This window comes from Lactuca virosa, chromosome 6 (genome assembly GCF_052849685.1).
Source record: "Lactuca virosa cultivar CGN04683 chromosome 6, Lactuca_virosa_CGN04683_v6, whole genome shotgun sequence".
NCBI lineage: Eukaryota > Viridiplantae > Streptophyta > Magnoliopsida > Asterales > Asteraceae > Lactuca > Lactuca virosa.
In genome coordinates this window covers 71,647,274-71,660,473 of record NC_136431.1, presented here as the reverse complement: position 1 = coordinate 71,660,473, position 13,200 = coordinate 71,647,274, and the positions used below count along the sequence as shown (strand labels likewise).

General features: G+C 36.1%; 1 protein-coding gene across 1 annotated transcript; it reads left to right on the top strand.

Moving 5' to 3' along the window:
- The first annotated feature begins 9,149 nt into the window (after positions 1 to 9,149).
- On the top strand, positions 9,150 to 13,193 carry LOC145121626 (uncharacterized). The gene has a single exon (XM_079057345.1). It carries the CDS (start codon positions 9,150 to 9,152, stop codon positions 13,191 to 13,193), a length of 4,044 nt encoding a protein of 1,347 aa, XP_078913471.1.
- Positions 13,194 to 13,200: the final 7 nt, after the last annotated feature.

The following is a 13,200-nucleotide window of genomic DNA, read 5'->3' as shown; positions in this document are numbered from 1 at the left end:
GTTTTTAGGGCTTTTAGGGTTTTGGAGTTTCATAAACTTTGAATATCAAAATAAATAGAATATTTGAGACTTTAAATTATCTTATGGTATTATAACTCTTTTATAGTTATAAATAATGTTTGTAATTTATTTTTATCGGTTTATTGGCATTCTATGTAGTGATTCCGAGATTCAAGCGAAATTGAGGAATTGAGTATACTAGTCCTAGTCTTCAACTTTGACTTAAGTTCCTACGAGACTCGGACCTAATTTATACCACTAGGTCAAGTGCATGATGTGTGTATATGATTCATAAAAAGGTGTTCGATTCAAAGAGCGATCCGTATATGGATAGTCACTACAGTTAAGTAGTTGTAGAATTCACATATCAGTGTGCAATCTAAGTACACTATCCATTGATTCTAATTGTTTCCAAGTTTCTAGTAGGTTATAACTTAGCTTCTAGTTACTAAGTCTAGTATGTGTAGTGCATATATATGCAACTAAGTCTAGTCAAATCTAGAACTGACTCGAATTTTGACGGTTGTCACACCCGCTCCCATTGAAGTTGTCGGGTTTGCCATTGGTGAAGTCTTTGTAGGAACACTCTCTTGCACGCCACGTACTGTCTCCGTGGTTAGAGTTTGTAGCACCCGATCCAGAACCACCAGCTCCGTTTGTCCCTATCTGCGATATTGCGGCTGCTACGGCTGCTGTTACTGCAGCCTGGAACATCGCAGGATCAAACTGTGGAGGCAGCGGCGGAGGAGGTGTTGCTGTGTTGCCGGAAGGTCTTGGTCTTCTCCTTGGCGGCATGGTTCTGTCATAAGTCGTAAACCAATGTACTTTTAGTAAAAGTATATTTATAGGAAGAGAAATCTTTTATAAATAAAGTATATTATTACGTTGTTTTCCGGTATGTTTACGATACATACGATTTTATACTTTTAATTGACCCAATACATTGGGTTATGAGGTAAAATGAAAGTATAAAATATTTTATTTGAGTTTCCTTGTTTCCAAGTATATGACTGTTTGTAAAAGTTTCACATATACTAATTTAGTCGGGACATAATTAATATATTATATTTTAAAATGATCTTTATCGGTTACTTAATTAGTTGCAAAGTGCATACCAGTCATATGTGATTAAGATATAATAGTCCTTCGAATAGATGACCCTAACTCCAAGACCACAACCAAACAAGGACAGGAAGTGAAACAAAGATACATAAATTCTAAGTCTATAGCATCTTAGTTACATATGACCTTAGCGCATCCACTTAGCAGCTATTGATCTATAAATAAAGACCTATTTAATTCTCAGATAATTTATTATAGTAACACAAAATACTCCTATAGTATTTGTAAATGTTTAGTTTTGAGTTCTTAAAGTATCCTTTGTAGTGTGTTATTAGGTTTGTTAGATTTGTTGCCCATCCTGACCATCCCCCGGTATATGCAAGTCAATTCCCGGACAGATATAGTTGATCAGGCTATATCCTTCCCAGATTTAATCCACATATACTAAGGCATACTCAAAATGTTCAACTCTTCTTCTTTTGCTTTATGTTTTCGCTAGTTATGATACCATGCGAGCATGTAATGTATGTATGTATACTTTAATCAAGAAAATCATTTATTGTCTAAGAGTATATTTATTTGAAAAATGCACAAATCAGAGACTATTAGTCCCAATTGTGTTTATAGTTTGTATATCTTATGTGGTTTGATATACTTAATTCACTATAAACTGTGCTCTGATACCAATCTGTCACACCCCCAAACCAAGGATGGCGGAAACGTCCGGGGGTGGAGGACTTCATGTATAGTATCATAACAACAATTGTAATAGTAATTGAAGCAAACACAACCAACATATATATAATTGAAAAAGTGACATCATTGTATGAATTACATGTTTAGGAATCAATTACAATATGTTGACAAAATATGAAATAGTAGACGCCTTAGCGCCCCTTCCTCAAAAGCACTTGGTTACCTGTTTAATGATTTCCTGAGAATACAAGTTGTTTGAAAAAGTGTCAACACAAAGGTTGGTGAGTTCATAAGTTTTTGTTTGGTATTATTAAAAGCCTTTCGTTTGTAAAAGTAGTATTTGTGTTAGAAAATCCAATATTTTCCTTAATGTGTAAATGTAGTCTTAAAACCCAAAGACCGAAATGTACAAGTAATTTGTCATATTTATAGTAAAACAATACAAGTTTAAATCGACATAAACTCGTTAAATTTTAATGAAGTTCCCGTAAATTCCAATGTTTATTAATACTTTATGTGAGTTTATTATAACCATACTATGACCAAGGTTGCCTAAAACGACGTTCTTCAGGCGTCGGAAATGTTATGACATTTGTCACCCCAGACCTATCGGTCTAACTGTTGCATGCAGTTTAGGTGTGGGTTTGTCAAACCCAATATAGATCTATACACAACTATCACGCTCTCCCTCAAGGAGACTCTAGTTACAATACAGGACTTAATGGTAATTTGAAGTAAATGTCTCACAAAGTCATTAACGGAATTACGTGTTATGAAAACTTGGTACCGTATGGCCGTACCTTGCTTAATGAAAATATCCTTTGTATAAATGTACCATTTTTAAATGTATGTGTTATGTAATGTATCATAAACTATACCTATTATAGTTTATCAACCAAGGGTAGTACGTAGTAATGTATGCAAACTATATTCAAAATAGTTTATTAAATGTTTGAATGTATCGGTTGTACTTTGATTATAATCACTTGTTATTCTTTATATTTTATATGTCCAAATCCATTTGTAAACTGATGTGTGTCTAAATATTAAGATAAAATCCCATATATTGCAATAACATATAATCACATAAAGATATACACCTTGCTCAACATGTTACAAGGTGAAATGAAATTGACAGCAACTTTTTGTTGTATACAGTTTCTGTTACTGTTCTTAGAAAATTTATAGAAAAATCATCAAAGCTCTAAATCTAAATCCGCAAATTCTGAGAGTTTGGAATATGAGTCTAGTTTGTTCGTAAATTTTATCATGATTTTTAGTGATCTCTAACAGAGGTGAAAATGTTCATAATCACATACTGGTCCGGGTTTGCCTCTGAAAGGATAGGCAGTTTTGTAAAAATCACCATAAATTGTAGAAAAATCATATGGAGATGTGCAAGTAGCCATTTACTTGTATTCCCCCCTTAAAACTTAAGAAAAACATGTAAATGTAGGGGTATGAACTCACCTTATGTCTTCTTAGAGGATGGATGTTGGAGAAGAGAAGTGTTCAACTCAAAAACACTTAGAAGATGCCTTGACGAATCGAGAACCAAGAGTGGAAGAAAGCTTGATGATTAACCTTGGAAGTCTTGAAATTGAGAGAGAATGGTGTAGAAAATGAGTGACTTAAGCCTTGTATTTATACTAGTAAGAATTACTATTCATATATAATTCTTTAATAATAAGTGTTAAATGTTGACATTCTCCATATAACTAGTTAGTGTATATGACATATTCATGATGTAATCATGACAAATGTTTCTAGAAGATGGTTAATACTAATTGGCTAATAATAGTAATTTTTAAAACGTAAATAGTAAATAGTAGGTAGTAAATAGTAAATAGTAAATAGTAAATAGTAAATATGATGAGATTTTTACAATTGTCATATTTGTAAACCCCGTTAAGCCATGTTTAAGAGTCTTACACAGCCCCCGATAATTGTGCAATAGTGTTTTATCGCTTTGGTTCGTTGTTTAGCACTGTTAAGGCTAAGGAAAATCAAACACATGAATTTTCCAAATGATGTTTTCTCATTAAAATAGCGAATTGTACAACGTAAACCTTAACATACAAGGGTTAATGGAGTTGACCGGTTTGACTTGTTGACTTTGTTTGACTTTGACTTGACCGAAATTTGACGGTTGTCACATCATCCCCCCGTTAGAAGAAATTTCGTCCCGAAATTTGCATTTTTGACTGGGACTTCAAGAGTTCGGGAAGAGATGTGGATACTTTTGTTTCATCTAATCCTCGCGTTCCCAGGTGAATTCGGGTCCTCGTTTAGCGTTCCAACGGACCTTCACGATGGGAATACGACTTTGTTTCGTTCGTTTGATTTCCCGATCCATGATTTCGACTGGTTCCTCCACGAAGTGGAGATTTTCGTTAACTTCGATTTCGTCGAGTGGTATTACGAGTGTCTCATCAGACAAACACTTCTTTAGGTTCGACACGTGAAATGTGGGATGTACTTTGTCGAGTTCCTGAGGTAATCGAAGTTTGTATGCTACTGGCCCAATCCTAGCAAGGATTTCGAATGGCCCGATGTACCTTGGATTTAGTTTCCCGCGTTTGCCGAATCGTATCATTCCTTTCCAAGGGGAAACTTTTAGTAGTACACGATCACCCACCTGGAATTCCAAGTGTCTGCGTCGTTTGTCTGCGTAACTCTTTTGCCGATCGCAAGACTCTTTCAGTCTTTCTCGAATTTGAACGATCTTTTCTGTGGTTTCCCTTATGATTTCAGGGCCAGTGAGGGTGCTATTAGAGACTTGCCCTCTAGCTAGCTGTGTATCCCCCACCTCAGCCCAACACAGGGGTGATCTGCATTTGCGACCGTAAAGAGCTTCGAATGGAGCCACTTTGATGCTAGTATGATAGCTGTTATTGTAGGAGAATTCGATAAGCGGTAGATGGGTATCCCATGCTTTACCGAAGTCTATCGCACAAGCTCTTAACATGTCTTCCAACGTTTGAATGGTTCGTTCGCTCTGTCCGTCGGTTTGTGGGTGGTAGGCCGTACTCATGTCAATCCTAGTTCCCAATGATTTTTGTAGAGACTGCCAAAATCGTGAGGTAAATCTACTATCTCTATCGGAGATAATGGATATCGGCACACCATGGAGTCGTACAATCTCTTTGATGTACGTTCTAGTCAGCTTCTCCATCTTGTCGGTTTCTTTTATCGGTAGGAAGTGTGCTGATTTGGTCAATCTGTCTACGATTACCCATATGGTGTCAAGCCCGCCCGATGTCTTAGGCAGCTTGGTTATGAAGTCCATAGTTATTCGTTCCCACTTCCACTGAGGTATATCCGGCTGTTGTAATAGCCCGGATGGTTTCTGGTATTCGATTTTGACCTTGGCGCAAGTCAGACACTTGCTCACATAGGTAGCAATCTCAGCTTTCATGTTCGGCCACCAGTATAATTTCTTGAGGTCCAGATACATCTTATCCGACCCGGGATGGATGGAGTATCGAGTCTTGTGTGCTTCATTCATGACGACGTCTCGGAGTCCACCGAACTTCGGTGTCCAAATCCGGTTCATGATATAACGTGCTCCATCATCCTTGACTTCTAAGTTTTTATCCATTCCCCTTAATGTCTCTCCTGCCACCTTTTCTGGTTTCAAAGCTTCCAGTTGAGCTTCCTTGATTTGTATGGTCAGGTGGGAATGGATTGTCATTGTTAAGGATTTTACTCGGCGGCCCGAGTACTCCTTCCTGCTTAGAGCATCGGCCACTACATTGGCCTTGCCCGGATGATAACGAATTTCGCACTCGTAGTCATTCAGCAACTCTACCCATCTCCTCTGTCGCATGTTGAGCTCTTTCTGATTGAGGATATGCTGAAGACTTTTGTGATCAGTGAAGATAGTGCATTTCGTGCCGTAGAGGTAGTGTCTCCAGATGTTCAAAGCGAATACTACTGCTCCTAATTCCAGGTCGTGGGTAGTATAATTAACCTCGTGCGTCTTAAGCTGTCTTGATGCATACGCGATAACCTTCCCTCTCTGCATGAGCACACATCTGAGGCCTTGATTCGAAGCATCACAGTACACTACGAAGTCTTCGGTTCCCTCTGGGAGAGACAAGATCGGTGCGCTGCATAGGGCTTGTTTTAACGTTTGGAAAGCAGTTTCTTGTTTATTTTCCCACTTGAATATCACACCTTTCTGCGTCAAGGTGGTGAGTGGTTTCGCAATCTTGGAGAAGTTTTGTATAAATCTTCGGTAGTAGCCAGCAAGCCCAAGGAATTGTCGAATTTCGGTTGGCGTCTTGGGTGCTGACCAATTCTCGATTGCCTTGATCTTGGAGGGATCCACATGTATGCCACTTACCACATGGCCAAGGAAATCCACTTCTCTAATCCAGAATTCACACTTAGAGAACTTAGCATAAAGCTTCTCCGCTCTTAGTGTCTCTAGCACTTGGCGTAGATGTAGGTGATATCGCAATAATTATACATATATTTCGAGCGATATTTATGTATTTTTAGCTATATTTTGGTATGATTTAAGATAAAAGGTACTTATAAAGTTTGAAATTCCATTTTACAGCTAAAAATCATTTCTGAAGAAAAATGAGAAGAAAATGTGCAAAAATCCGCAAAAAGAAGTGAAAGAAATTACACGAAGAAAAACGAGATCAAAAAGTCAAAGAATTCAAAAAAATAGCCGCGTTGGAAAGACGAGAAAACAAAATAAAAATATAAAAAAAATAGAATTTAAATTAATTAATGAGGTTTAATTAAAATAAATTATTGGGAATTAATTATTTAATTTCTAAATAATTTATATTAATTAAATTAATTTAATTTAATTTAAATTGAAAAAAAAGAAAAAAAAAATAGAAAAAAAACAAAAAATCGGAGCCCAAACCCGGAGCCCAAACCCGGAGCCCAAAATCCGAAACCCCGATTCGCGACCCAGATCCGGAAGACCCGAGTCGGGACCCGAAGTCCGCCCCGCGTCCATTTTCTCTCACAGAAGATCCGGGTTTTACCCTGTTGCCGACCCGAACCGATCCGACCCGGGAAAAAGGATCCGCGCCTTTTTCCGATTGTGACGTCAGCGACGACGTCATCGGAACCCGATCCGCATCCGAACTTCGACCCGTCCGACCCGAGGATCCGAACCATTTCGTCTCACATCAAGGTCCGCGCCTTGACCCGGTTTCGACCCGAAATTCGAACCGGTACTATTCATCCTTCTAAACGACGTCGTTTTGGTTACCAGATTTGCCAATTCCGATTCCATTCCATTTTTAACCAATTTTTCTCCACTTTTCCCTATTTTAAACCCATTCTTTTCCAACCAATACTCAATAATTCACCACCTTTAAACTTTCCAACCTTTTATTCCCATCTTTTTATTTCTTTTGAATTCTTTTTCATTAGATCCAATCTCAATTTATTTCTTTTTGGTATTTAATTCTTCCAATTTTTACTATAAATACCACCATTTTTTACCACAAAAAGAGAGAAGAAATTGAATCATACACTTTGATACACAAATTTCTCCATACAATTTCTTACCATATCACCACTATACCAAATTCCATCCAACCTTTGAACCACAATTGGGGATTCAAGAGTCAAAAAGCTAAGGAATTGAATATTGCAGTGGCATTAGGGACTACATCGGGTTTGTTTTATCGACATGTTTAACATTCTCAATATGTTTTCTATGTATGTTGTAACCTTAATTATGAGCTAAATTCTCTTTGCTTTCACTTGGATAATGAAACCTTGAAAATATGATTTGATTTATATTATTCGGATATTAATTGTTATTTATTTTATCATGCATATTTGATCATTTATTTGTATATGTTAAGTTTTTGTAATTAATTTTCCCATAACTAAGTTAATATTTTTAAAAGATCACTTTAATTATATTATCTTGAATCATAAATTTTTCATAACCATTGATATTTATGACTAGTAAAGGACAATATTCTAGGAATTGGGCAAAATAAAATACTAAAAATTTAACATGTATATTTTATATCGTACGACCAACTTACGATTTCCTATTAGTTTTACGACCACTAAAATTAATAGTTTGATCAAATGTTTGCATGATACGAATTAAATATTGTTAATAAAATTATTAATTGCATGACAATTGTTTTTAATTAATTTTATTATCAAAACGGTAAAAATTAGATCATGATTTTTAACCAATTTTAGAAATCGGTAAATAACTAATAATATCCATTGCACTTAATATAAATCATTCATTATTAAAAGGTGGAATTAAATCTAAGTGAAAGCATCCTTATCATTCTTGATTCTTAAAAAACAATTCTTGTTCTATATTTGTTTTTACACTTTAATCGTTAAAATTTTCATTATTTTTATCGTTACTAAAAATTCCCCCAAGTTTCTTATCTTTTAAGTTAATTAGCGACAAATAGTCTAAACGTAAATCATACTCGTTTCCCCAAGTGTTCGACATCCGTTCTTACCATTGCTATATTACAATTACAATTAGGTACACTTGCCTAAGTCGTGTAATAAATTCTAGCATCGGTAATTTCAACCCTATAAATTTAAGACTAGTGAATTTTACACATCAAGTTTTTGGCGCCCTTGCCGGGGAAACGGTTTTATTTGGTTTAGTCTTATTGTTTGTTAGTTAACGTAAAAAAAAAAAAAAATTTTAAAAAAAAAAATTTTTTTAATTTTTTTTTTTAAAAAAAAATATATATATATATTAAAAACAAAATTAATAAAAAAAAAGACGAAATTGATTAAAAATATTAAGTTTACTTATTAAAAAAAATTTTAAAAAAAAAAAAAAAAAATATTTAAAATTTTTTTTTTTTTATAAAAAAAAATTATTATTTTTTTTTAAATTTTGCATAAATTTCTTTAGTTGTAAGTTAATTATAGGTTGTTAAATTTCCTTAGTTAATTATAGATTGTTAAATTTACTTATAAAATTTTTTTTAAAAATATTAACTTATATATATTTAAAAATATAAAAAAAAAAAAAAAAATTTAAAATAAAAAAAAAATGGTATCAGAGCCATGTTTATATTGCGTGAATAACCTTATTTAATTCGCGTGTAATATGAGTAATTCTACTTACCAGAACAGAGTTTGGAATTGGTACGTTGGTTTTGGTTGTTGGATTTCAGAAAAGTTATATTTATAATATACACCGAAATGATCCTGCCTCCCGGCTGCCTCTCTCTGTCTGTTCTCTATTTGATAGTCAAAGTATTACAAAAAAATTAAATAAATAATTTATGCAATATAATCAATTTAAGATAGAATTTCCCTAATATATGACCCGAAGTTCAAATTTCACTTTCGTTCCACCTTTAGAAGAGTCCGAACGCACGTTTCACCAACTAATCCGAGAAAACCAAACAATGACCGATCTAGCCCTCCTTTCATTAGAGGAATATACAAGCCGTACTAGAGACGGAGATGATCATGGAGTCATTCGTCCAGCGATACCAGCCCAAACAAATTTCGAATTAAAAGGACAATTTCTTCACCTTCTACGAGAAACTCCTTTTGCCAGAAGAGAAGATGAAGATGCGAACCAACATGTCGAAGCTGTACTCGAAATAGCTGACTACTTTAACATTGTTGGAGTAAGCAAAGATTCAGTCATGCTTAGAGTGTTTCCAATAACACTACAAGGAGCTGCAAAACGTTGGATAAAATCTGAACCTACGATTACCACATGGGAAGGTTTAAGATCAAAATTTACAAAACAATTTAGCCCACCATGCAAAATTGCGAAGATGAAAATGAAAATTCAAAATTTTCAGCAGCTTGAAGATGAGACACTGTATGATGCTTGGGACCGTTATAAAGAAATGCTGCAAAATTGTCCACAACATGATCTAAATCCACATCAGGTCGTGCAGACTTTCTATAACGGGATCGATGTTTGTACCCGTCAGTTAGTTGACTCTCAAGGACCCATTCCTAAGAAAAATCCAGCTGACGGGAAAGCAATAATCGAGGAACTCGCCCAACACTCACATCAGTGGCATTCTTCACGAGATTCATCTTTCCGAAAAAGATCAACAGGAGAGAGCTCAGATGGCTTGGCAGCATTAAATGCAAAATTGGATGCATTAGGAAGAGACATGAAAAAGGTCAATCAGACAATTCATGCTATCCAAGTCGGCTGTGACAACTGTAGTGGACCACATCTTGAAAAAGATTGTCCATTAGATCAAGATGGGAATCAAAAGGTTGATGTATGCTACTCATCTGGAGATAGATACGATGAAAGGAAGCCTCGGAACAACTGGAAACCATTCGATGAATACAAGAAGGAAATGGAGATGCAAGGGAAATGGAGACAAAGCGGTCAAGGTTTCTACCAAAAAAACCCACCATTAGAGCAAATTGTGCAAGAAAAGAAGCCAACTTTCGAAGAAATGATGGCCAGATTTGCAGAAGCATCTGATAAAAGACATCGAGATACAGAAGAGTTGGTGAAAAGAATCGGATCAACAACTGAAACTGCTCTAAGAAATCAGCAAGCTTCGATGTTGAACATCGAAAACCAAATCGGGCAAATTTCGAGAGTACTACAAGAGCGATTTCCTGGAACATTACCAAGTAACACTGAGACAAATCCGACTGCTCATGTCAAAGCAATAACAACTCGAACTGGAAAAATTCTTGAGCCGTTAGTTCCAGTTCATACTAACGAACCTTCTACTATTTCACAATCACAAGAGAAGGAAAAAGAACCAGTTCCGGTTGAGACAACTACATCCACTCCAGTTGTCAAACCATATAGGCCACCAATTCCTTTCCCTCAACGCTTGAGGAAGGAAAAAGAGGAGGAGGACTATCGCAAATTCATCGATCATATCAAATCCTTGCATATCAACATCCCATTCATTGAAGCTATGGCTCAAATGCCCAAATATGCAAAATTTCTGAAAGATTTGCTTGTTAACCGAAAGAAAATGGAGGAAGCTTCAAGTGTAGTATTAAACGAACAATGTTCAGCAGCCATGTTAAACAAACTTCCTCAGAAAATGAGAGATCCAGGAAGTCTGACTTTACCGTGCCAATTTGGTAATTTGGGTCTCAGCCATGCTCTGGCTGATTCAGGAGCAAGTATAAATCTTATGCCATATTCGTTTTACAAGAAACTTGATTTACCTGAACCAAAACCAATTCGAATGGCAATCCATCTGGCAAACAAATCAGTGACGTATCCAAAAGGGATAGTGGAGGACTTACTGGTGAAAGTTGACAAGTTCGTATTTCCTGCAGATTTTGTAGTGCTTGATATGGAAGAAGACAATGAAGTTCCTATTATTTTGGGAAGACCATTCTTAAGCACTGCAAGAGCATTAGTTGACATTCATGGATCAAAGTTGACACTAAGAGTCGGAACTGATGCTATCACCTTCGGTCTTGATAGAGCAATGAAGCACTCCAAGGTGAGTGATGATGAAGTTTTCTTTGCTGATATTTTTGATAACTTATTGGAAAATGAGATATTGGAAGTAAAAGATAAAGACATTGAAAGCATGATGCAACTTGGAGAAGATACGTTTGATGCTGAAAAAGATCTGGAAGAACTGGAAAAACTGCTGAAGGAGATTAATCAAAAAGAAGACTACATGGATAGTAAATCAGAAAAAGAGGAAGCACACAAAAAAGAAACACCTTCTGACTCCGATGTCAAAACTGAGTTGAAAGTTTTACCTGATCATTTGGAGTACGCATACCTAGGAAATAATGAGCAATTCCCTGTGATCATCGCTGCAAATCTCTCACCGCATGAAAAAGAGAGGTTGATTGAAGTTTTGAAAAAGAGAAAGCAAGCTATAGCATGGAATATTTCTGATATCAAAGGAATAAATCCATCCTATTGTTCTCACAAAATTTTGATGGAAGAAGGATCAAAACCAGCTGTCCAACCACAAAGGCGATTGAACCCGAAAATGCAAGAAGTTGTGAGAAAAGAGATCGTAAAACTCTTAGATTCGGGAATGATCTACCCTATTTCAGACAGTCCATGGGTAAGCCCCATTCACATTGTCCCAAAGAAGGGAGGAATGACCATCATAATCAATGAAAAGAATGAGCTGATACCAACAAGAACAGTTACAGGGTGGCGAGTGTGCATCGATTATCGAAAGTTAAATGATGCATCCCGCAAAGACCATTTCCCCCTTCCTTTTATCGATCAGATGCTAGAACGTCTTTCTGGAAATGCTTACTATTGTTTCCTAGATGGTTTCTCAGGATACTTTCAAATTCCTATCGTTCCTGAAGATCAAGAAAAGACAACATTCACTTGCCCATACGGAACTTTTGCATACAGACGAATGCCATTCGGACTTTGCAATGCTCCTCCAACCTTCCAAAGATGCATGACAGCCATTTTCCACGACATGGTGGAAAACTTCATGGAAGTGTTTATGGATGATTTTTCAGTGTTTGGAGATTCCTTTGATGCATGTTTAGCTAATCTAGACAAAATGCTTGCTAGATGCGAAGAATCAAATCTGGTTTTGAACTGGGAGAAATGTCATTTCATGGTGCAAGAAGGCATTGTACTAGGGCATAAAATCTCCAAGAATGGGATTGAGGTGGACAAAGCGAAAATAGAGACAATATCAAAATTGCCACCTCCAACCAACGTCAAAGGGGTCAGAAGTTTTCTAGGTCATGCAGGATTTTACAGAAGGTTCATAAAAGATTTTTCAAAAATCACGCGCCCTTTGACTCAACTTCTGTTAAAGGAAGCAAAGTTTAATTTTTCTTCAGATTGTTTAAATGCTTTCAACAATTTAAAAGAAAAATTAACAACAGCCCCGATAATGGTCGCTCCAAATTGGAATTTGCCATTTGAATTAATGTGTGATGCTAGTGATTTTGCAGTGGGAGCAGTTATGGGACAAAGAATTGAGAAACATTTTCAGCCAATCTACTATGCCAGCAAGACGTTAAACCCCGCTCAAGCAAATTACACCACAACTGAAAAAGAATTGCTTGCTGTGGTTTATGCTTTTGAGAAATTTCGCTCTTACTTAATCTTGTCAAAAACTATTGTCTTTACTGATCATGCTGCCTTGAAGTATTTATTCAGGAAAGAAGACTCTAAGCAACGATTAATTCGTTGGATCATGTTGCTCCAAGAATTTGACATCGAGATTAAAGACAAGAAAGGCATGGAAAATGTGGCTGCTGATCATTTGTCCAGATTAGAGAATCCCAACATCGAAGAACTCAAGGAATCTGAAATAAATGACAAATTTCCAGATGAATCCTTGATGATGATAGGTGAAGAGGTACCTTGGTATGCAGACATTGTAAACTACTTAGCTGCAGGATTTCTTTTTAAAGGAATGACACATCAACAAAAGAAGAAATTTTTTTCGGACCTCAAGCACTATTATTGGGATGACCCTTACTTATTCTGAAGTTGCG

What these genes read in the sequence shown, in the direction of transcription:
- LOC145121626 (XM_079057345.1), top strand. Translation starts at nt 9,150, where the DNA reads ATGACCGATCTAGCCCTCCTTTCATTAGAGGAATATACAAGCCGTACT.